This window comes from Nomascus leucogenys, chromosome 21 (assembly GCF_006542625.1).
Source record: "Nomascus leucogenys isolate Asia chromosome 21, Asia_NLE_v1, whole genome shotgun sequence".
In the NCBI taxonomy this organism is placed as follows: Eukaryota; Metazoa; Chordata; class Mammalia; order Primates; family Hylobatidae; genus Nomascus; species Nomascus leucogenys.
Genome location: NC_044401.1, coordinates 75,030,085 through 75,055,548, shown reverse-complemented (window position 1 = coordinate 75,055,548; position 25,464 = coordinate 75,030,085). Strand labels below are relative to the sequence as shown.

The 25,464-nt window shown below is 38.6% G+C and overlaps 1 protein-coding gene across 11 annotated transcripts in view; it reads right to left on the bottom strand.

Annotated features, from left to right (window-relative positions):
• Positions 1–25,464, bottom strand: part of MAGI1 (membrane associated guanylate kinase, WW and PDZ domain containing 1) — a 679,526-nt gene that overhangs the window by 109,117 nt on the left and 544,945 nt on the right. For 6 of the 11 annotated variants that reach the window (XM_030801828.1, XM_030801835.1, XM_030801831.1 and 3 more), the window contains exons 4-5: positions 16,782–16,988; positions 8,470–8,671 (exon numbers count right to left, since the gene is read on the bottom strand). In XM_030801828.1, the coding sequence (XP_030657688.1) occupies positions 8,470–8,671; positions 16,782–16,988 (409 nt within the window). Of the gene's footprint in view, positions 1–8,469; positions 8,675–16,781; positions 16,989–25,464 lie in introns of all 11 variants that reach the window. The other 5 variants (XM_030801832.1, XM_030801827.1, XM_030801834.1 and 2 more) reach the window with 1 other exon arrangement.

Here is a 25,464-nt window from a genome sequence, read left to right as displayed (position 1 = left end):
GGATATTAGCCCTTTGTCAGATGGATAGATTGCAAACATGTGCTCCCATTCTGTAGGTTGTCCCTTCACTATGATGATAGTTCCTTTTGCTGTGCAGAGGCTCTTCAGCTTAATTAGATCCCATTTGTCAATTTTGGCTTTTGTTGCCATTGCTTTTGGTGTTTTAGTCATGAAGTCTTCGAAAGGTATCGCCTAGATTTTCTGCCAGGGTTTTTATGGTTTTAGGTCTTATGTTTAAGTCTTTAATCCATCTTGGGTTAATTTTTGTATAAGGTGTAAGGAAGGGGTCCAGTTTCAGTTTTCTGCATATGGCTAGCCAGTTTTCCCAACACCATTTATTAAATAGGGAATCCTTTCCCCATTTCTTGTTTTTGCCAGGTTTGTCAAAGGTTATATGGTTGTAGATATGTGGTGTTATTTCTGAGGCCTCTGTTCTGTTCTATTGGTCTATATACCTGTTTTGATACCAGTACCATGCTGTTTTGGTTACTGTAGACTTGTAGTATAGTTTAAAGTCAGATACCATGATGCCTCCAGCTTTCTTCTTTCTGCTTAGGATTGTCTTGGCTACATGGGCTCTTTTTTTGGTTCTATATGAAATTTAAAGTAGTTTTTTCTAATTCTGTGAAGAAAGTCAATGGTAGCTTAATGGGGATAGCATTGAATCTATAAATTACTTTGGGCAGTATGGCCATTTTCACAATATTCGTTCTTCCTATCCATGAGCATGGAATGTTTTTCCATTTGTTTGTGTTCTCTTATTTCCTTGAGCAGTGGTTTGTAGTTCTCCTTGAAGAGGTCCTTCACATCCCTTGTAAGTTGTATTACTCGTTATTTTATTCTCTTTGTAGCAATTGTGGATGGGAGTTCACTCATGATTTGGCTCTCTGTTTTGCTACTATTGGTGTATAGGAATGCTTGTGATTTTTGCACATTGATTTTGTAGCCTGAGACTTTGCTGAAGTTGTTTACCAGCTTAAGGAGTTTTTAGGCTGAGACGATGGGGTTTTCTAAATATACAATCATGTCATCTGCAAACAGAGATAATTTGACTTCCTTTCTTCCTATTTGAATACCCTTTATTTCTTTCCCTTGCCTGATTACCCTAGCCAGAACTTCCAGGTGGTAAGAGAGGGTATCCTTGTCTTGTGCCAGTTTCAAAGGGAATGCTTCCAGCTTTTGCCCAATCAGTATGATATTGGCTGTGGGTTTGTCATAAATAGCTCTTATTATTTTCAGATATGTTCCATCAATATCTAGTTTATTGAGTGTTTTTAGAATGAGACAGTGTTGAATTTTATTGAAGGCATTTTCTGCAACTATTGAGATAATAATGTGGTTTTTATCATTGATTCTGTTTATGTGATGGATTATGTTTATTGATTTGCATATGTTGAACTAGCCTTGCATCCCAGGGATGAAGCTGACTTGATCGTGGTGGATAATCTTCTTACTATGCTGCTGGATTCGGTTTGCCAGTATTTTATTAAGGATTTTCACATTGATGTTCATCGGAGATATTCGCCTGAAATGCGTGTGTGTGTGTGTGTGTCTGCCAAGTTTTGGTATCAGGATGATGCTGGCCTCACAAAAAGAGTTAGGGTGGAGACTCTCTTTTTCTACTGCTTGGAACAATTTCAGAAGGAATGGTACCAACTCCTCTGTGTAACTCTGGTAGTATTTGGCTGTGAATCCCTCTGATTCTGGGCTTTTTTTGGTTGGTAGGTTATTAATTACTGCCTCAATTTCAGAACTTGTTATTGGTCTATTCAGGGATGCAACTTCTTCCTGGTATAGTCTTGGGTAGGTGTATGTGTCCAGGAATTTATCCATTTCTTCTAGATTTTCTAGTTTATTTGCATGGAGGTATTTATACTATTCTCTGATGGTAGTTTGTATTTCTGTAGGATCAGTGGTGATATCCTCTTTATCATTTTTTATTGTGTTTATTTGATTCTTCTCTCTTTTAGGGATGCCCTGGCCAGAGAGGAGGAATCTCCACCCCTTATTATCTTGAATGTCTTTAGGGTCCATACTGATTCCTTATTTAATTCCTAATATTGACAATTTGGTCTTCTCTCATTTTTTCTTTGTCAATCTTATTAGAGGTCTTCAATTTTTTTAATCCTTTTGAAGAATCAGCTATTTCTTTCATTGATTTTTGTCTATTGTTTTTCAGCTATTGACATCATTGATTTCTCCTCTTATCTTTATTATTTCCTTCCATCTTTTTGAGTTTAAGTTATTCTTCTCTTTCCAGGTTCTTGCATTGGGAGTTTAGATTGTTAATGTGAGACTTTTCCTCTTTTCTCATATATATGTTTAGTGCTATAAATTTACCTCTCATCACTGCCTTGGCTGTGTCGCACCTATTTTAACGTGCTGTATTTACATTTTCATTCAGTTCAATTTATTTACTTATCTTTAATTTCCCTTGAGACTTCCTCTTGGACCCATAGATTATTTAAAAGTATGTTGTTTAGTCTGCTTCTCATTTATTGGAGATTTTCCTACTGTATCTGACATTAATATGTCAACTCTTGCTTCTTTTGATTAACATTTGCAAGATATATTTTTCCATCCTTTACTTTCAACATACCTATATTGTTACATTTGAAATAATGCATCATAGATAGCACACAATTAGGTCATGCTTTTTAATTCACTTTGCCATTCCCCATCTTTACATTGCTGTATTTAGTTCACTTTATTAAATGTAGTTATTGATATGTTAGGGCTTAAGTCTTCCATTTTGTTTGTAATTTTTCTTTTTGTTCTGTTTTTCTTTTCTCTGTTTTATTTTTCTGGCCTTTGTGTGGGTTACATGAATGTTTTAGAATTCCATTTTTATATATCTACAGTACTGTTGAGTATATCTCCTTTGTATAGCTTATAAGTGGCTGCTTTAGGTACTACATTACATATATATGCACACATTATATATATATATTTTTTATAAATATATTTTATATATCTTATAGTCTACTGGCATCATCATTTTACCACTTTGACTGAAGTAGATAAACCTTATCTCCATTGATATTCTTTTACCCTGCCTCACTTACAATAAATTATCTTAAATATTCTCTCTACACACATTTAGAAACATTAAACAGTATTATTGTTGCTTCAACACGCAAACCTAATTTGGAAAATTTAAAGAGATGCCAATTATATCTCAATAAAAATGGGAAAAAAGAAAACTCAAAAGGTGAAGAAAAGTATTTTATTTATCTATAGTTTTACTTTCTCCATTCTCCTATTTTCCTCACTGTTTTTGTTTTTGTTTTGTTTTTTTTAGAATTTTGGTTTTGGCCGGGTGCGGTGGCTCATGCCTGTAATCCCAGCACTTTGGGAGGCCGAGGCGGACGGATCACGAGGTCAGGAGATAGAGACCATCCTGCCTATCATGGTGAAACCCCGTCTCTACAAAAAAAAAAATACAAAAAATTAGCCAGGCGAGGTGGCGGCCGCCTGTAGTCCCAGCTACTCGGGAGGCTGAGGCAGGAGAATGGCGTGAACCCCGGGGGGGCAGAGCCTGCAGTGAGCGGAGATCGCGCCACTGCACTCCAACCTGGGCAACAGCGAAACTCCGTCTCGAAAAAAAAAAAAAAAAAGAATTTTGGTTTTGTTTTAGAATTCTCTTTTTGTTTAGAGAACATCCTTTGGCCATCTATTGAGAGCAGGCCTGCTGGCAACAAATTTTCTTAGCTTTCTTTCATCTAAGAATATTTTCATTTTCCCTTGATTCCTAAAGGTTATTTTCACTGGATGTAGAATTCTGGGTTAATTCTTCTTTTCTTTCAGCACTAGAAAAATGCTATGCCACTTCCTTTAGGCCTTTGTTGTTTCTGATGACAAATATGCTGTCATTTTAGTTGTTTCACTAATATACATAGGGTGTCATTTCTCATTGCTTTCAATGTTTTTCTGGTTTTAGTTTTCAAAAATTTGCCTATGAACGTGTCTTGCTGTAGTTTTCTTTGGGTTCAGCCAGCTTATTGAATCTGTAGGTTTATTTCTTTTGCCAAATTCAGAAAATTTTCAACCATTAGTTCTTCAAGTACTTTTCTTTTCAGTCCTACCCACTTTCTCTTCCCTGGGACTCCAGTGAAATAAATGTTAGAGCTTTTGTTGTTGTTCCAAATGCCTCTGAAGCTCTGTTTGTTTGTTTGTTGGTTTTCTTCCCCCAGTTGATTTTCTCTCTATTGTTCTTATTGGGTAATTTCTATTTTCAGGTCCACTGATTCTTTCCTGTCCCCACTCTCTTCTGCTGTTGAATCCACCTACTAAGCTTTTTGTTTCGGCTATTGTATTTTTCAGTTGAAAATTTTCTATTTGTTTTTAAATCTTCTATGGCTTTGCTGAGACTTTCTATTTTGGGCTGAAACATTCTACTTTTCTGTTTGGCTTACGCATGGTATAACTGCTTGCTGAAGTAATTTTATGATGGCTGCGTTAAAATCTGTTAGGTAATTCTAACAGTGCTATTATCCCTGTGTTACTATCTACTCATTGCCTTTTTTCACTCATTTTGATATCTTCCTGATTCTTAGGATAATAAGTGATTTTTTTTATTAACATGGATATTTTCGGTATTACATTATAGGGGTCTGGATCTTAAACCTTCTATTAGCTTTTCCTAATATGGCTGAAAAGAGGAAAGGAGGCTATCTGTTACTTTTAGGTGGGGTCTCCATTTGGCTTTTGTTGACACCGGAGAGGGGAATGGGCTCCTTCTTACTGCTGGGTGGGGATGGTGGCTTGAGCTCCCCACTAGGCCTTTGTTGATACCAGCTAGGCTGGGAGGGGAAGGACTATCTCACTATTGCTCCCAAGCTAGCCTCTCTGACTCCTCAGGGAGAGGGTGGGCTCTTTACCACTGGATGGTGGTAAAAATCCTGATTTTCCTCTAAACCTCCTCTGACGCCACCCCAGTGGAGAGGAAGAGGTTGTTTCATTACTGGCAGGTGCGGTGGAAGTCCTGAGTTCCCTCAAGTGGTCTCCGCTAAATCTGTGTGGAAATAAGGGGAATTTCCTTACTGCCTGGATGCAAAGTGCCAGCTCTACACTTGGCCTTTTCTGATGCCACCCAGCAGGGAGGTTTCACACAGCCTGTCAAGGATAGAAGTCTAAGCTTCTACCCTTGGGGCGTGGGACCACAGGTTTTTCTGTGCTGTTGCTGGAGTAGAATGGTTGTTGGATAAAAGTTTTCTGTCTTGTAGGATGCCCCTTTCCTGATCCTTTGGCTAGAGAGAGCAGGCTTTTATTAGGGCTTTATTTGCCTCTATCTGTTGGCATTTCTGGGTTGCTGGCTCTTTAGCTTTAAGTGTGGATAAATGAAGTAAAACAGAAAGGGAACTCACCACCTAGTATTCCTTTGATCCCACGCTCCCTAGCCAGTCTGTCTTATTTGCTCTTCCTTTCAAAGTCTTCTTATGTTTGTTTTCTATACAATGCCAAACGTTTATAAATCCATGCTTGATTTTTTAATGTTCTTTTAAATTTCTACTATTTCTTCAATTTCCCAAAAACTATAAAACAAATGTGTATATATTTGCATGTGAGTGTACACACACGTACATGCATAAACAAGGTAGATCTGGTTCTAATGCGGTTTCATTTGCTATTCAATGGAAGATATCCTAAAAAGAAGTTTTTCGGAATGAAAAACACATGAAAACAAAGTAACAGGTATATATAATTTAGGCTAAAATATAAATGATATGTATCTAATCACTTAATATATATGAAATTTGATAGTTGCAGCCCAAATCCCATAATTATCATAAGCCACATTTTTGTATAAGTTTTCTACTAAACCTTAGGCAAATGAAACACTGGCTTCACATCAGCTAAAAGCTAAGTTATAAAAAGTAGGCAAATCACTACATTCTCTTGTAAGCCAGCCATAGTTTAGGAGGCCAGCATCCCGCTAACCATCAAGATATCCAACTTCCCTTTTTCCAATGTATCAAGTCAATCTTGAACAAAATTACTGGTACATTCTTTTCTAAGAATCTGAGTTTCACAGATTATTCTGTACCAGGAACACCTATTATCCTTCCCTTTTCTCAGCATAATTCTTCTTTACTAATGTGACATAATTTCAAAGGCAATTTATTGCAAAAGCTAAGTAAAAAATCCTGAGTTTATGGCTGGCATCCATTTTTATATTAATGTTTAAACTCCTCAGAATAACCACAGATAATGATGATGAAAATGGTAACAATAACAATAGTGATCACTAATTACTACCAGCCCAAGAACTTTAGCTTCTCTATCTCCTCTAATTCTTACAACAGTCTGACAAGGTAGGTACAATTCATAATATTCATGTCCTACTTTTATATATATGTATAGAAAGCTGAGATGCAAGAGGTAAACTCAAGTTCCTAAGGTCAAATAACTTGTAAATTATGGAAACAACATGACCCTTTAGTTGAGCTCTTAACGAATACACTTCTTGACTCTCAAGAAAAGACTGCTTCTTTTATCCTTCTCTTTAAAAAGCATTTGTCATTAACATGAAGACAGAAACATGGGTTGTCTCCTCCCTCTGGCTGGAAAATAGCACAGAAGCTCTAATTCACTTATCTCAGAACTCTTCCTGGGTAGGTTCTCAAAGAGAGTATTCTTTTTTTTTCTTTTTTTTTGAGACAGAGTCTTGCTCTGTTACCCAAGCTGTGCAGTGATGCGATCTCGGCTCACTGTAACCTCCTCCACCTCCCAGGTTCAAGCGATTCTCCTGCCTCAGCCTCTCAAGTGGCTGGGACTATAGGCATGCACCACCATACCTGGCTAATTTTTGTATTTTTAAATAGAGATGGAGTTTCACCATGTTGGCCAGGCTGATCTAGAATTCATGACTTCAGGTGATCTCCCTGCCTTGGCCTCCCAAAATGCTGAGATTACAAGTGTGAGCCACTGCACCCAGCTGTCATAGAGGGTGTTCTGAGATCCAAGCCTTTTCTCTAACTCTCATATGTTTAGAAAAATCATACTACCTAATTTTCATTGTTTTTTTCTAATTATAAAACATATGCTAAGTATGCCAGGCTTGGTGACTCAAACCTGTAATCCCAGTGCTTTGGGAGGCTGAGGCAGGAAGATCACTTAAGCCTAGGAGATAGAGGCTGCAGTGAGCTATGGTCATGCCACTGCACTCTAGCCCAGGCAATACAGTGAGGCCCCATCTCAGGAAGGGAAATAATAAATAAATAATAAATAATAAATAAATAAATGTGTGTATACACACACACACAAAGTATAAAAAATTCACAACCCATATCAATGAAAAATGTGGTTAGAAAGTAAGCTATTTAGTTAACTCCAACCCAACTGTTAATAGATACTTCAAGAACTTTCTGTGTCTAGAACTTGATCTACATATTAACAGAAACAAATGCACACACAGAATAGATGTAGGATATGTGTGTATACATGCGTATTTTGCAAAATTGAGATCCTTCTCATAGTTTTCTGCAATATCCTCCCCTTTGTTATTGTTGACTTAACAGTAGATCAATTTCAATCTATACGAGTATAATAGATGAATCTGTGGTTTTATTTTTTAAAAAATTTAATCAGCCATTTTCTTTTTCTTTCTTAGTGGTATGTTAAAACGTGGTGAATCTCAATGATAGGATAATAAAGTCAAAATACTGCATTTAAAAACTGACAACTGTTGGTTAGGAAAACCACATTATCTTAGATTTTCCAGAATGGTTTCAAATGTAGGCATTTTTTTTTTCCTTTTCAAAAAAGCTAGCATTTACATTTTATAAATCTGAAAGATTTTCCTGTCTGTTCTCAAACCTAATTCATACACCTTGCACCATGTAAAAATATTAACTTGCGCATTGCAGACCTAAACACAAAATTTAAAAAATGAAAATATTTATGACTCTGTGTTAGGTAAAGATTTCCTAGCTACTACAGCAGAAGCACAACTGACTAAAAAGAAAACTGATAAATCAGACTTTATCAAAATTAAGAATTTTTGCTATTTGAAAGACACAGTTGAGACAATGAACAGAAAAGCCAGACTTGGAGAAAATGCATACAAATCACATATATGATAAAGGAATTGTATCCAGGATATATGAAGAAGTCTTAAAACAATAAGGACACTGCAGTTCAATTAAGAAAAAAAAAAGCAATATATTTACTATTGTTAATGGTTAAATATGCTCTTTAAATATTATGTCATAATTTCTATATACCATAATTTAGTTGTCTAAACCTTTAGGGAAACGATTAACCTTATGCTTCCTCAAACTGTTGAGAATCAATAAGTAGATAATAATTAATTACCTTTTTATGCAAAACTTATTAAACCTTATTAAAAAATACCATCAGTGGGTGATCAATCCTTTAAACGTAATTTACATTGGCAGCTGCTAGACAGAGGGAAGGAAGGGAAAAGAAAGAGAGAGATATTTAGGTAGAAATAATGGTATACTTTACTCTATAAAATAGACTTCTCCATTTTCGGTATAGGCCATCTCCCAGTTTTCAGGTAGAGGACCTAAATTATCCTCTGCAGAAAGAGGTAGGTATTGAGGGAACTTCTGAGAAGGGTCCGTGATGGGAGCAGCGATGATGCTACTATTCACAGGTGGTAATGCTGTTTCTTGGAGAGTGTGCTCGTCTTGTTCACCAGAATCGGCTGCTTAATCATGTGAAGAGGTGAGACAGAGAGAGAGAAAGAGAGAGAGAGAGAAAAAAAAGGTATTCATCAATCATACCCCATACCCGGGAAGTACGCAACTATACACATCTATATTCTTAAACACTCTTATCCTTTCCTAATTCCTGGCCATTAACTATTACTTCTATTTTATTTAGATGTCTGTCCCTTAATTAGAAAGCATTGAAATGATCAATGAAATTTATTTTACTTAAAAAGAAGGGAAAAAAATCCCAAGTAATACATTGCTCATAATCTTGGAAATGTCAAAGAAGAAACCAATTCATGACTCAAACTCTTAAACTAAGATAAGGCCATCAAAACACAGATGGATCTGCACCCTTATTCCATAGTATCATTTGATTTCATTATTCAGAAGATGTTTGGGCACAAGAAAGTATCCAGGGTGAAAACACAGACACAGTGGCATTATTACTCATTCTTGTATAAATGATTTTATAAGTTATTTTTATGTTTGTATAAATATTTTTGGTAGACACTGGCAAAGATCAAAGAATGGTAAATTAAGCTGAAACGTATAAAAAAGTTTAGAATACGCAGACGGCTATACCAGTGACTCAGATTGGAACCTCTTTTGAAAAAGTTACTTTCCTGTGAAAACCAAGACAGTTACCCCCAGAACAGTATCATGTGGGCGGACTAATATACTTGAGTCTTAAAAGAAGGCTCGAAATACTTGAGTCTCCTTGCCTTCTTATTAACTAGAAACATCAGGGGCGATGTCATCAAAATATCCCCAAATGGCACTGTTGACATTCTGGTTGAATTTTTATAGAGGCCGATGATATTAAATGTCAATCTCCATGGGGCTTTAAAACTGAATAATCGGGTATCTATCTCCCACAGTAACTCTGTAGACATTTCTGATTTAGGAAAAACAGACTGAAGAATGATAAAAGGCTGTTTTCAAAGCTTTCTCTGATGAGAATCTCCCAATGACACACATGAGAGTAAAGGTAACCTAAAAGCTGGATGGAGGACGTGCCAAGCCGACTAAAGCACCACCACCAGCAACAATGTACCATCCTAGAGGAGGCTGCCTGTAGGTATCCCCAGCCCTGCATCTATTTGCTGTTCTCCTGCTAGCACCACTCAGGTGTCCTTGTGGGGCTCCCCTCCACTGCAGGTCCACATGGTCCAGGAGGGAACCTACTCCTGGCTCCACATCATACTCCTTGCCAGTCAGGGGTATTCTATCATTTTTGTCTTTGTTATTAGGTCAGGAATAGGTACATGATCTAAGGCAAATGAATTTGAATGTCAGACATGGAAGATTTACTGGAACCATGAAGCCAGAGGTGGTTGCTTGACTGCAGCCTATTTGCTAATAGGTTCTCATGCTGCAGGTATTGGCATCCATCTTGACATAGCTTGACATGACCTGCCACAGAATTAAGCCCACATAGAAAAAAGGAGAGGTGACAGATGAAGAAAGTCATCTAATATCCCTGACTGAGCCTCTGATCTCTGATTTCATACCTGAAATCAAGGATGCCCTTCATTTTGATTGCTTGAACCCCCAAATTCACCTTCCTGTTTAAACCAATTTGAGTTAGCTTTGCAACTTGCATCCAAGAGTGTGGATTAATAGACCAACTATAAGTAAGGGAACAGAAAGGAATTAGGCCAACATAGAAGAACAATTTTGAAATTACTAATCAATAACAAAATAAATTCAAAACCCGGCAAGAATTAAAGGAGTCACCTTTAATTCTCTAGAAGCCAACAAATATTCATTTCTGGCGTATCTTTGGAAGGTAGACTTTTCACACTTAAGTGCATAAAAGAATCACCTGGAGAGATTATTAAAATGCATATATCTGGCTCTGTCCTCCAGAAAACAGGTTTGGGGTAAGGTTCCGAAATGCACACTTTTAAAGTACCCAGGTGATGAATATTCAGGTGGTATAATAACTACATTTGAAAGACAAAGACACTAAGAGTTCTCCTACGAACTAAAAGAAAAAATGATGTAGAAAACCAATTGTTTAAAAAGTTCTAATTTCAGTTGGGAATTACTCTACCTGCTTCTTGGTTTGAATCTGCCATGTTCCAGAATCACTAGAACCTCCAGCTCCTAGGACAGGTGTTGCCCTGCCGCCAATGAGCAGAGAGTGCTGCAATCTCTGGCTACATACTCCTCCGTGCACCAGTGCCAGGCCAGAGATGCAAATGAGATGTGTAGAGAGTGGGTCTAGGATGAAGGGAGCTGGGCACTCAGTGCCAGGCAGTTTCTGCCCTGGAGGAGAGTGGACTTGCATTTGCCAAACTTCTGATTTTTCAAGACAAGCTGGAAATCTGTATTTTTATGTAAAATCTCCCAAGTTTTCAATCTTAATTTCTTTAAAAAATAATGCAGTATGACACCAGTGAAAAATGAAAGGTCATGATTATGGGCACTGACCTTGGAGCCACACTATCTGAGTTTGAATCCTGGCTTTACCATTTACTAATGTGGGCAAAGTACTTAACCTTGTGTGCCTTCACTTGCTTATCTGGAAAATCGGGACAAAAACAATCCTCACAGGGTTGTGGGGCGGATTAAATGGATAAAGCACTCAGAATAGTGTCTAGCACATAGTGAGCCACAGTAGGTAGTTGCCAGCAGCAAAAGTACCTCTATCTTAATCAAAATTATGATTAATTTTGTCTTCAGGCCAGACCTGTCCCCCAGCCTGCAAATACGTTACAAATAGGTAGAAAAGGATAGGTTATAACATCAGACCAGAGATCATAGTCTTGTCTGCTTCTCGCTGTGTGGCTTTGCCTTTCTGAGCACATATTTCTCGATCTGTAAAATGGGCATAATGTACATGGCATGAGAACAGAAGTAACACATGCAAAGCGCCTGGCACCTGGGGCATGCTCAATGGGTGCTTGGGACTGAGATCTCTTATTGGAACTACAACTGTCCAAACTCAGTGACAGCCTTCTCAATTAGGAGGCAGCAAACTGTCAGGATGATAAGGACAAAGAATAATTTCATTTGAAAATTTTAATTAACCTATTTTAATAGAAACTGGATATAACAGGAAAAGGGTAGTGCCAATGGGTGAGCCACTACATATGAAATGAGATGCACTCAATTTAACACTGAGTGTACACATGTTTACAAAAAAAAAAAAAAAAGTCCCGCCAATGTTCCTAGACAATGCATGAAGGGAATATTAGCTCTCTGGGAAAATCTCTCAGAAATTTTAATTTCCTGGAGGAAAAAAAATCCCTCCAGCAACAAGATCTTACTTTAAATTATCCAAGTATTTGTTTTTATTTTATATGCTTTCCATATCTTCTTCTCAGCTCAAAAGAATCTGAATCTCATTCTCTGAAAGAAAATGGAAAGTCCAAAAATGAGCTGCTGGCACAGAAACACGGCAGACTCAAGAATTCACAGCCTTAGTCATGGCTTTGACTCTGACACATGCTGTGATTTCAAAAAAATCTTTTGTTGGGCATGGTGGCATGTGCCTGTAATCCTAGCTATTTAGGAGGCTGAGGAAGGAGGAATGCTTGAGCCCAGGAGTTTGAGACCAGCCTAGGCAACATAGTGAGACCACATCGCTACAAAAAATTAAAAATAAGCTGGGTGTAGTGGCACCTGTCCACAGTCTCAGTTATTTGGGAGGCTGAGGTGGGAGAATCACTTTAACCTGGGAGGTTGAAGCTGCAGTGAGCTGTGATTGCGCCACTGCACTCCAGGCTGGGTGACAGAACTAGACCCTGTCTCAAACAAACAAACAAACAAACAAAACCTTTCATTTAATTTACCAAAGATTTAGGAGCACAGCCACCACTTTCTTACTAAAGGTTACCAGTGAATCCAAAGAGGACAGGTAGAATGGAATACTGGAACAAGATGGAACGGGGAGACAGGGAACCTGGTTTTATTGTTCAGTGGTGTAACAGGTACACAGTCCTTCAGGGTTCTCATCCGCAAAACTGGGAAGGTAATATATGGATTGCTTCTCTCTCAAGACTTTCAGGAGGTTTATGGAATACACGTAAAAATTGTTTGTAAAACATAAGTGAACATGAATGTCATTTTTATTCATAGTAAATCAGAAGCTTCCAAGCATGTATACACACACACACACACACACACACACACACACACACACACACACACACACCACTCTTGGGGACTTTTAAAGGTGACTTCAACAATATAAGCCAAGTCAAAGAAGATTTCTGAAGCTCGTTTTAAATTATACATGCTTTTAGGTTTATGTGTATCTCCCACTGTGTACAACCAATCATAATCTTTGAGGTCCATAAAGCTGATGAACTTGATTTAAAACACAAATAGCATAGTAGGTGTGCACTGAGGCTGTGGAATCAGACTTTCTGGGTTGCAGTGGCAGCTTTGACCCTCCCTCACCGGTTTTGTGATAACTGGACCAGATGTTTGACCTCCCTGGTATATGCATAAAGAACTCAGCAAAATACTTGCCATATAGTCCATACTTGAGAAATATGAGCTCTTATAGAAATGAGTATCTCTTAACATTCCAAAGCAATGCTTTATCACTCTCTACCAACAAAAAAGAAGTGTCAGCAACCTAATGTTTAAGAATATCAGGGATTATTGGAAGAAAAAAGCCCAGAAACATGATTAAGTAATGTTTTGATGTCTTTCAGAGGTGTTCATGAATGAACCTGTTACTCTTTAGTTGTGGTGATTTGTTACACATTTCCTTTCTTCTTTCTTATTTTTGAGACGGAGTTTCACTCTGTCACCCAGGCTGGAGTGCAATGGCACAGTCTCGGCTCACTGCAACCTCTGCCTCCGGGGTTCAAGTGATTCTCCTGCCTTGGCCTCCTGAGTAGGTTGGATTACAGGCACCTGCCATCATACTCAGCTAATTTTTGTATTTTTAGTAGAGATGGAGTTTTACCATGTTGACCAAGCTGGTCTTGAACTCCTGACCTCAGGTGATCCACCCGCCTCAGCCTCCCAAAGTGCTGAGATTACAGGCATGGGCCACCGTGCCGGCCCTTGTTACACCCTTTCTAAGTTGTCTCTAATAAACACAATATTTTTTCAAAATTCTTTGTTTGTGTATATAACTGTGCTTTGGCCAACAGTGTAACTCTACCTTCATTAAGCCCACATAGGAAGTGTTCTTTCTCAAGGGCTCTTTTTAGGTCCATAATTTGGGCACAATTTGTAGAAGACTGTCCCATTGCTTTGTGTTCAGTCAGTTCCATGGTGAGCATGTGGGATGACTGCTCACTGCTCAGCTTCTGCCTTAATCAATGACTGCAGAAAGGAGGGGTGGGCTGCCTTTCCAGGATGCTTCTGGCCAATAGGCTCCCTGATCTTTTGTCTGCAAACAGTCCCAACGTTACTTAGGCGTGTTATTGAGACATACCTTCTTCAAAACAGTCAAGCAAAAGGCACCTAAGATAGAAACAGCAGCAAGTTATCAAAAATATCCTGGTAAATATAATTTTTAATGGCTTCATAATATTTCGACATTTTGATATGATGCTCATGCCTTTATCATAGCTGGCCCAAGCAGGAGCCAACACCTCATTATGCCACTGTCACTCTATGTGCAAACTGGCTGGTGGATTCCTATTTAATGTGGTTCAGAATACAAAATGCTTTGACACCACTAGTTTCACATACTTATGGACTGGGTAGTGTTAATTATTTGAAAGATTTAGCATGAGTTAGTGTATGACAGACTGTCAACTGTCGCAGGTGTAGTATTATAAGTGAGGGGACAGTCAACATGCTCCATACATTGTGAAGAGGTCCCATCACGTGTATATCTCAAGGCCACTTTTTCCTCAGTGCATCCTATTGGCCTTCTTGGTATCAGACAAGAACATGAGGAACACAGTCAGGTGCCACTTGGCTTTCTGTTTTGTGTGGAAACTAATTATCGGACTGATTTTGGCAATGCTGATCTGGGCCCACAAGCTGTTCTAAGAAGCCAGGATTTCAAGTGGGGATTTTATGGGGTCAGATTTTCTGAGGCATGGCTTCTAGAGAGACAGAGATCGATAGTAGTTAGAAACAGGAAATTGCATCTAGACTTACAGTCATCTACCTCTATTTTGCTCCTTCTTTCTACCAAAAAATCTATTTAATAAATGGAGGACAAATACATGCATACAAGCTTCTTGGGGACCCCCCAATCTGCTTAGCAGAACTGTTTTACCCCCAAAGTCTTCTGTTTCTGTGACCACAACTATGGTTTAGGTTATACCATGATTTGCTATTCCTCTTTATCAAAATATCAAGGCATTAAAGTATGATATTTTTTGAAAGAAATGTTAACATGTTTTCATGATCTGTTTTCATTTTGGTAAGGGCCACTATAAACAGTTGAAAGATTCCTAAATGAATGAAACCAGCTGATTTCAATTAAAACATTGGTACAAGGTAGCAAATTTCTTCTAGATATTACAACTATAGGGCAGGCACTGGCCTAACCCATTCTAATTGAGAAAATAGAAATTTTCATGGAGTCAAATTCATACAGCTAAAAGGGGAAACTCAGAGATGATCCAATCCTAGCAAGTCATTTTACACATGGATGAGTTAGGCATAATGTTCCTAAAAAGACGACTACCAAGAGCCAAGCCAGGAAAACAAACAAATCTCCTTTGTCTTTACCTAACACTTCGTGCACAAATGTTGGGCTATCCTACTGCTATGACAATAAACTCATCCAAAAAATTTTATTTCCATTTGATAAATTTTAGTCTTCTGAGCTTAGTTAATAAATTTTAAAAAACCTAAGTGAGGCCCATACAGGTTGCAAACAGCATTCATAAATAGCAAACTTTTCCTAAATATTCTGTTAGAGTTCGTAGCACAGGGGAAAACAGTCTACTCATCTCCACCTTCATTGGGGCTGATGCTAATCAAACAACGACCAAAGTATGGTAATGTGAGTAAAGGCCACGATGGGAGAGGAAAATCTCATATGTTGAAAGTGGATAACTTATTCATAGCTATAACTCTAAAATATTAAAGGCAATATTTAAGTACAGGAACAGAGGAAATAAGGTGTTCTTCTAATCCACAACACTATAGACTGAAGTTACTCCTATCTTACTCAGCTGTTACATTTGGAGTTACTATGTAAGGTCAAATACTCATATAGTAAAAAACATTCTTGAGCTCTTCTGGGTCACTGGACTAACCCAAGGAACACACAACATTATTATTATTATTATGTATTTTTTATTTATACTTTTTGAGACAGAGTCTTGTTCTGTCACCCATGCTAGTCTGCAGTGGTGCAATCTCGGCTCACTGCAATCTTTGCCCTTCAGGGAACACACAACATACCCTGTGAATGGTGCCCCCTGGAGTTGTGCAGTACTCAGCCTGTATGGCCTTACCCAAAGGCCTTGTCTTTGAAAATCCCTTCATAAAATACAACATACCTAAGCTCGGAGGTAGACAGCCCTGAATATAGATAAAATATATATAATATAGTCAGTAATACATAGGCTATATAATATAGAATGCATATATAGGCTATAATGTTAGAATTTTACTTTTCCATCTTTCTCCCTTTTAAGGCATATAGCAATTTTGTGTAAGTTAACTGAACACATAATATCCTTCCATTATATCTCTGCTTTCAAAGATATAAGAGGATGCTGCTGGCCTTCTATACAGCATCAACTGACATTAAACTGATAAAACACATTCTCATATTTTGCTTCATAGCAATCAGCCATAATGATAGAGATGCTGCAAGTTACTCCCCCAAAAAAAATCAACGAACAAAATACAGATATTTATATACATATATCATTTTGAAGAGAAAGAAACCATGCTGATTTCTCGTTTTTCTTCTTCATACATTCACCCCCAGCTCCTTTAAGGTATTCTGGTGAAGTTAAAATATTCCTGTAAAGGGGCATGAAAAGAAGACCAGGGGGGACCATCTCTTCTGCAAGCACTGTGTGGTCCAAGTTTGAATTTTGGTGACCCTACAAAATCCCTCTTGAGAACAGCATCCTTTTCAAAACTCTATGCAAAAGCCTCCTCATCATCCCTTCCGCAGGTCCATTGAGGGCAACATGGTCTGACCTTTACCTGTAAAGCTGCTGTTCATTTCAGGAACGTCATCCTCCTCCTCATTCTCCGCATGGACTATGCCAGCATTTTGCATATCATTGTAGGACTTGGTTCGCTTCGGGGTCGACTGCTTAGAGCCAGACTGAAGGCTGTGCAAGGCATCCGTCGTGATCACTTTCCCACTGACTGGCTGGCTAGGAGGCTTGGGTGTCCCATAATAGTTTCCTAGGTGATGGAGAGACACATTTGCATGTTTCAAAAGGAATACTTTGTTTTTTTTTTAAGACTTCACTTCCAAATCTCTAGGCACATTAAAAAAAATTAAACTAGAAAACCAGAACAAACTGTATTTTATTTCTGGGTTAGAAAAGATGTCTTTCCTATCCCGCTAGACACAGCGATTTCAGATGGGAAGAGGAAAGCTGTATTGTTTTAGTGCAAAGAACCTACTAGGGCTAAAAACAAAGGAGGCTATGCTGAATAGTAAACCTTCCTCCTCATTACATTTGAATATCAATTGGTCATCTTTTTACATATATGCACCAGCATAATGCTGAATCCAATTTAGAGCAAGCCTCACAGAAGATAAAAAATTCATTACTGCCGGCATCCTTACAGGCCTAAAAAGTTGAGGTCACCTTCCCTTAATAAGGGGACTCGTCAAGAGGGTACCAGGGCAATATTTTAAAAGGAGGACAGTAAACCCCACGTGGCGCGTCTTTAGCTGAATGGCAGGCTTGACTCTGAGTAGTGCGGGGTAGGAACAAACCCTTGCCAAGTTTTAACAGAAAACCCTGTGTCAATCGTGGCACCCAGTATCGGTCACTCTTCCAGTAGTGGCCCATCTTCACTTTCAGCCACTCTTTTCCAGTTTGATTTAGGTCCCACTATAGTGTGCTATGTGATTCTCACTTGTACATAAATAGATTTTTACATTTCAATTTTTTTATTTTAATAGATACATGTATTTTTAATTTGCCACAGAGAAATCTCACTGGTAAGTTATGATAGCAATATAAAGTTTGCCTTTAGAATCTAAGAAAAAAAGCAATACTTTAAAAAATTGACGTATTTTTCACTTGAAGTTTAAAAAGACAGTTTTATATAATAAGAAATTAATCAGCTGAATACATAATAGTGATGGTAGTAATAAGAGTTTCCTTTTAAAAAGTTAAAAAGTAAGCTATTTTTTAAAAGTGATTTTAAAGATAACATTAAATAAATAATACGTGTTCTCATATGAACAAAATCATAAAGGGTGGTTCATCAAGATCAAAGTTTGAAAAACACAGTTGATAATCAATAATATTCAGTGGCTACATGATAAAAGACATCAACCTTAGAATGTCATCGATCCATTTACCACTTCACATCTTTTAGAGTAAGGCCAGGAGGATAGGAAATGATTTTGAGATGCTGAATCAATCCTAACTAATGTTTGTAATTCTGTGCTTAGTAAAGCAGAATTTGTAAATAATAATAAATCCTGTACACACCGTTTCTTCCCAAGGATCCAACCCCATTGTCTAACCTCAGTACATATTTACATAACAAACACATTTTATTACACAAGCACAAAACAAAACAAAAAAACGCAAAAGGAGACAGTAATAGCCTGGTCTCCGTCAGACATACAGATAATAAAGAATTTGCTTCTCAGCAGGGTACAGTGGATCACGCCTATAATCCCAGCACGCTGGGAGGCTGAGGCGGGCTAACCACCTGAGCTCAGGAGTTCAAGACCGGCCTGGGCAACATGGTAAAATCCCGTCTCTAAAAAATGTACAAAAATTAGCCAGGCTTGGTGGTACTCTCCTGTAGTCCCAGCTACTTGGGGGTGCTGAAGAGGGAAGGATTTCTTGAGCCTGGGAAGTCGAGGATGCAGTAAGCAGAGATCATGCCACTGCACTCCAGCCTGGGTAACAGAACTAGATACTGTCTCAAAAAAAAAAAAAAAAAAAAATTGCTTCTATCAGGCTTTATTCTTATAAATAAAGTTTCTTTCCTTTGTTTTTGAAATGGAGTCTCGCTGCATCACCCAGGCTGGAGTGCAATGGCACGATCTCGGCTCACTGCAACCTCCACCTTCCAGGTTCAAGCGATTCTCCAGTCTCAGCCTCCCAAGTAGCTGGAACTATAGGCATGCACCACCATGCCTGGCTAACTTTTTTGTATTTTTAGTAGAGACGAGATTTTACCATGTTGGCCAGGCTGGTCTGGAACTCCTGACCTAAGGTGATCTACCTGCCTCAGCCACCCAAAATGCTGGGATTACAGGCGTGAGCCACCATGCCTGGCCAATAAGGTTTCTTTTTTAAGAGAAAAGTTTTAATATTTTTTAAAACTTTTTTTGAATCATCAAAATTTATAGAGATACACACCCACTTTCTTTGAGAGGAGTGTAATAGTCTCTATCAGCAGGAAAACTCAACATACACATTGTTTTAAATGCAGTACATGAAAGAGCACCATGTTCAAACTTGAAGAGTGCCAGGTAGAAACCTGATAACGCACATTCTGGTGGCTTATACTCAACTCAATCATGCAAGTGTTTTCATAGGAAGTAATCTATCCATATCTTCAAAAATCTTCTTTCAGGTTTCCAACTTAAAGGCGCTAGAATTGAGTCAAATCAGCTTGAAGAAAGGCATCTCACATGTGTCTTTAGGGGCTAACACTTGAGCAAAGAAGAAATTAGCACGTGTCAACCAAGAAATGCACTTAATCTTGCATTTCTAAAGAGGTTGTATCAAAGGATGTCTCATGCCTTCATTGAAGGTGTAAGTAACTAGGCCAAACTGTTAACTTTCTCATTAACTGAAGACTCTTTAGTGAAGTTTAGGAAACTATGATGGTTAACTCTCTTAAAAATAATCTGCACAGTGAGAAAAAAAGGAGAGAGACAAAGCTCTAATGAATTTAATTTTCATTCCTTAATCATTATTATATCAAGACATCATGTACATTTTCAAGTTAGATGTTAAATTATGGCCAATGTCTATAAATAAGAAACTTCTACTGAAAGATGTAGAACCCCTCCCTTGTAACTTTTATATGCATAATTTCCTAACCATATCACTCAGTTTCAGCGCCATTAAACTGCAGTAGCATTCATAAAATTATTAATCATTTAAAATCAATGAAAACTTCAACATCTGCATTTATGGCAGAAATAATAAGTGCTTGGAAAACAAAAGTTCCACTTAAATTTGACAAATATGTGTGGATTTTCCATTAGGTACCCACCCTCGCTTTTCAAGTGCAAAATCTTTCTTAAGTTGATAAATGATCAGCAGATTTGTTAATGCAATTACATACAACCCAAAACAATCCACTTGTTCACAATGGTTTCCTGTTTCTGAAAATTAGTTTAACATTGACTGGAGGCAGATAAAGTAGATAGTATCAGGTTGAACCACATGAAATTGCTGTTGTAGAAGATATAAACTGTCAAACATAAGCAATTTCATTGGCTTTAATCTAAGGAGTGGCCCATGAGCAATACTGCAGAGCCTTGGCACACCATATCATGGGGTAAAAGGCTTGGAAGAGACAGCTCAGAGTTGAAAGCCCACTACTAACCAACTAGCTGTGTGACTCTGGGCAAGTCTTTGTCCTCCTTTAACTTGGGATTCTAAGAGAACCTAGTTTACACCTAGAAGAGCTGTTAGGAAGACAAAATGAGACGGTCTGCCTTTAACCTATGCTGAAGTCTGCCACTATCGTGAGGGTAGATAAATGCTACCTAAAGTTGCTATCGCATGTTTTTAGTCTTTAAAATGACACCCATACTACATTGTTTTGAGGATCAAAGAGATCATGTATCCAAAGTGCTGCACATGGTAACTGAGCACTAAGCAAGCAAACCTGTCAATAACCAAATAACCAAGTCTTCTACACTCAGTCTCTCTAGTACTTTCTCTGTGAAATGGGAATGGTAGCACCAGCTGTAGCAACCTCATAGGATTATTGTGAAAATTAACTAATGCAGAGTTTTCAAAGGTACTCTGTAAACTATAAGGTGTTAAATATGAGACAGTGTTATTATTATCCAAATCTCTCCACTATTTCTTATTTCCCATACTGAAACCTACAACCTTTATAGAAAAGTTTCTGTCTAGTGGCTTTCTAACTGCAGAGTGTCCAAACTTTCATACACCACTGTTTTAAAATAATTTGGATTAGTGACCAACATTTAAAATTAGAAAGCTTCTAGTTAAATCTAGATTGTCAATGCTGTTTGACAAAATGTAAAGTCTGGTTCCAGGTACTCCATCTCTTATAGAGGATGTTGAAGAGCAAGTATGTGTCTAAAGCCAATTCACATGAACATACCAAATCAAGGATTTCTGCAGAGAAATTTTTGCTCCTCCCCTTGGTTTTGCCTGACCCTTGGCAGACAAAGATCTTGGACCCCATCTAGAACAGTGCCCTAAGGCTGCTGCAATGCAAGGGCATGGGCAGATACAGGGGCATGAGCAGGGGCATGAGTAGATGTAAGAAAACCTTAAACTTCAAAAAGTCTTCAATAATTCACAGATTAACCTTTGAGTGAATTGATTTTTGGAGAGCTTGCTTTCGGCCCTGGGCTTTTGGACAAAAACTCTGGCTGTCTTATTCCAACTCTGGCTGTCTTATTCTGCTGTGAACTGCCCTTACCATGCAGCAATGGGCAGGATGGGTCATGCTTGCTCCAGTTTGCCACAGTCACCAGTGGTCTTCTTTGCCTCTACGCACCCTCTTACCTGACCTCTCTGGCCCCTCAGGCACTTGAGTTCATGACTCTAACCTTCCAGAAAGTATTCCACCTTTGCAATGGTTTGCACTCATGTCACAATCAAGCAAAGTTTAGCCATAGCAGAAACACAAACCTTACAAAGTCTAGCCATGTAGAAACACAAACCTTACAGACAGTATGTGCGACTTAACAGTATTAAATAAAAAACATCTGAAAAATTATAAGTGATTAAAAACTTAATTGGGGCTATCACTTGGCAGGCTGCACAGTGTCTGGGAGCCGTGAGGCTGATTGTCCCACAGACTCTGCGTTATCCCACACACGTTTCCTGCAGAGGCTGGGCTCCCTCCCAAGTGGAAACTTGTTCTCTCTGCTGCTATTTTCAGAACTGGTTCTACAACAAAACTCAACAGGGAGGGTGGCCAGGGAAGAAAGCGGAGGGCAAAGAAGGACTTAAGAGGAAGCCACTGCTGGCCTTAATTACCAAGCACAATTTCTGGCCAGGACAAAGCCAAAGAAAATATTTTTCTGACACGCATTTAAAAATTAATAGACACTGCAAATCAATTTTTAGGGCTTTATAAAATATTTAAGGAGGATTGTAACCCTGGAATTTAAGTTAGGATGAATCAAATCTGTATGGCTTTCAAATTATACAAATTTACTATTCATTCATTCATTTCCTTAAAGAAAACCTTTTTAATGCCAGGCATGGGAAATACAAAGTAAAAACTGGACTGAAACACGATCTTCACAATCATTCTATATGGCATACATCAGTTTTGTCAAGCTTCAATGTGCAAACAATTAAATTACAATAAGTAATGATCAGGGTGGGCATGAGGTCCATGGATCACTGTTTGTGTAGCAAAGCCATTTGGGACAGAGAAAATCATTCCTCTTTTGCAGATGACAAACATAGAGGCCCAAAGTGGCAGAAACGCCTGCCATGGAGTTACATGGCTAGCCCCAGGTAAATGGGGGTGGGGATTGGGGGTACTTGTCTGTCTTCTTCCTATGAGACAAGCTTTTGAAAATAAGCCTGAGAACAAGGATGGTAGTGACCACCCATGGCTGGGAATCTACAGCATGCATTTTCAGCAGGGGCAGTAACACCCCCAAGGGGGCAAAAATTGTTTTCTTTTTTTGGTGGGAGAGAGGTACAAAAACCTTACTCTCTTTATGTATAATGCAAATATGTATAGAGTACATGAATACATGGACATCCAGCATATCTGATTTTGCCTTAGCCTCAAGGTCCTGAGGGGTCTGCCCCATGTCCACTTTCCAAGCACTTGTCCTGATTGCCTTCATCTTGTTCTTTTCGCCCTCACCTCACTGGTTGCCTTTCAGCCCCTAGCATGTAAACTGTGCCCTCTTCCCCACCTCATAGCTCTTGCACCCACTCCTCCCTCTGCTCCTCACCCTGTTACTACCTGCTCATCCCCAGCAACAGTATCTTTGACCCCACAGACCAGATCAAAACTGTCCTTATCAGTTCTTATATGTTCTCAAGGAACCACGTACCTCCCCTTCCTAATGCCCTTTATTGTATATAGCGGACTGTTTAATTAATCAGTACCTGTCTTCACCTCTAGACTATAAGCTCCAAGAGGCCAGGGGCCACATCTGATGTTGTGTACCACTGTGTTCTCAGGCCTGACACAGTGCCAGGCACATACCATTACCCGGCAATTCGGTGCAGAATGAGTAAATGAATAAGGGCAGATAGTGCACATGAATTCCAGCCTGGGATCCTCCTAAAAACCTGTATTGTGGATCCAGTTTTTAATAGCATGACTCACAATACTTTCTTCCCAGTCCATCAATTACATCTGAATTACCAAGATCTGCATCACTTCGCTTTGCCACTTGCTTGCTCAGCACATGATAGTTCCTTCATAAAACTGCAATGCTTTCTCTTTACTCTTCCTTTTCCTATCTGCCCCACCCTACAAAAATAGGATGTTCATGCACAAAAGGACAATAAACCACTGTTCTATAATTAGCACTTTGTCCTTGCCAGTGCCATTTGCTTTCTAATACAAGACCAAACAGGACAACATAAGAGTTTTACGACCCTGAGTGAGGTAAGGGACCTCTCTGTCTTCAGCGTCAGTTCACATAGTATAAAGACAAAAATCATGGCAACCTAATAGGGTTTTTGTCAAGATTAAATTAGATAATGTGTATAAAGCACCCAGCACTGTGCTTGGCACAATGTTAGCCTATAATCAACTCTGGCAGTCTCCCATCAGGCCTGATGTTGTAGACAGATAATAGGGTTAATGTGTAGAAGAGTGTATTATCACAACACATATTCAAAGAACAACATTTTTTAAAGTTACCTTTATCGTGCACCTATTAAGTGTCACTACCCATATATTCACTTACTCTAATCTTTATAAACAATCTTACAGAAAAAAAAAGGCATCAATATTCCCATTTTCACATAAAGAAACTGATATTCACACAAGTCAAAAATGATGACTGGCATTTAAACACAGATTAGTCTGTCTCTGACATCTATGCTTTTAACTCCAGGAAAATTTGGGAATCTCTAAGCAGGGAATTAAAGAAAACTTTGCCAGCTCCCCCCATCTTCATAAGCAGAAGAACAGCCAATTATAGCACAGATTTCATTTGGTCACTTTCATTATCAACAGAGAACATTCCACGACAGAGTTTGCCAACAGAGCTCATCACAACAGACTGCTTCTAGGGCCTGCCAAGGAACAGGACTCCAGACAGTCTCGCTTTCTTTAACCAGAAACAAGAACTCTCTTCACCCCTATTTTATCTCTGTGTCCCCAAAAATTATACCATTGGCAGCTGCCTTTTTGCAGACCTTCTAGGAAGCAAAACAATAGCATTATTGAATGCTGACATCCTCTTCCTAATTAACATGCAGAAATATGCAACCCATAACTCCAATTTGAAATGTCACCCTGGCACTGCACTTCTATGCTGAAGGAAAACCTTTGCAATGCTCAAAGTGTATAATCAGCCCCTTCTACCCAGAGGCATTTGTAAAACAGCCATGTCTGGACCCCCACCCTCCACTGAATAGCTCATCCCTTGTAAACTCTCTCCTAGAGAAGTCCCAAGGGCTGGCTGAGGCAGTGACCTGTCTTGCAGAGCAAAAATGTCAACAGAAAAAAAAAAAAGAAAAGCAAGGGAAAAGGGAAATGGTTCAGCTGATTTATTTTAAGCACCATATCAAATAAATAAGCTCGGTGCCACAATTAGGAAGCTGGGCCAAGTTGGAAAGATGTGCTTATTCTTGTCTTCTTTACCTTGCTTTGATGCCAATTCTGTTCAGTGACAGAATGAGGAGTTGGTTCAAACTGTAAAGCAGAGATCAATGACAAACTCTACTAATAACTTCTATGCCTTGTGAGGGGTGATAATCAGATTCTTTACATAGCCAGGAAGGGGCTCTACTCTGTTGGGAGTACAGGCAACTCTCAGTGTTACAGCTGTCGGGGGATAGAAAGTTTCAAGATGGAGCCCCTGCCCCCCAAACCTACCCCAATTACAGTATTTTTTATTTTCACAAATGGTACCACTATCTATCCAGTAATAGAAGACAGAAACTAGGAGTCATCTTAGGAGGATTATCATCATCTGTCTTTTCTACCTCGTTCTCACAATAACCAATATATTAACAAATTCAGCTTTTCACATAAATATCTCTAGATTCAGCTGACTATTCACCACCACCATCACCAATGTGGTTCAAAGCCAAGTCCAACTGTGGTTGCCAGATGAAATGCAAGACAGGGTGTTCCGTGTTTTTATTTGCTAAATCCAGCAACCTAACTCCAGCTCACCGGTCAGATCTCACTTCAATTACTACTTCTACAGAGGTACTTTTTCTCAGTTCCACAGACATCCACTCTCCCCATCTTATGGTCTCCTTTAAAGACCTTCGCACACTTACAATTGGATATTTGTTTATTT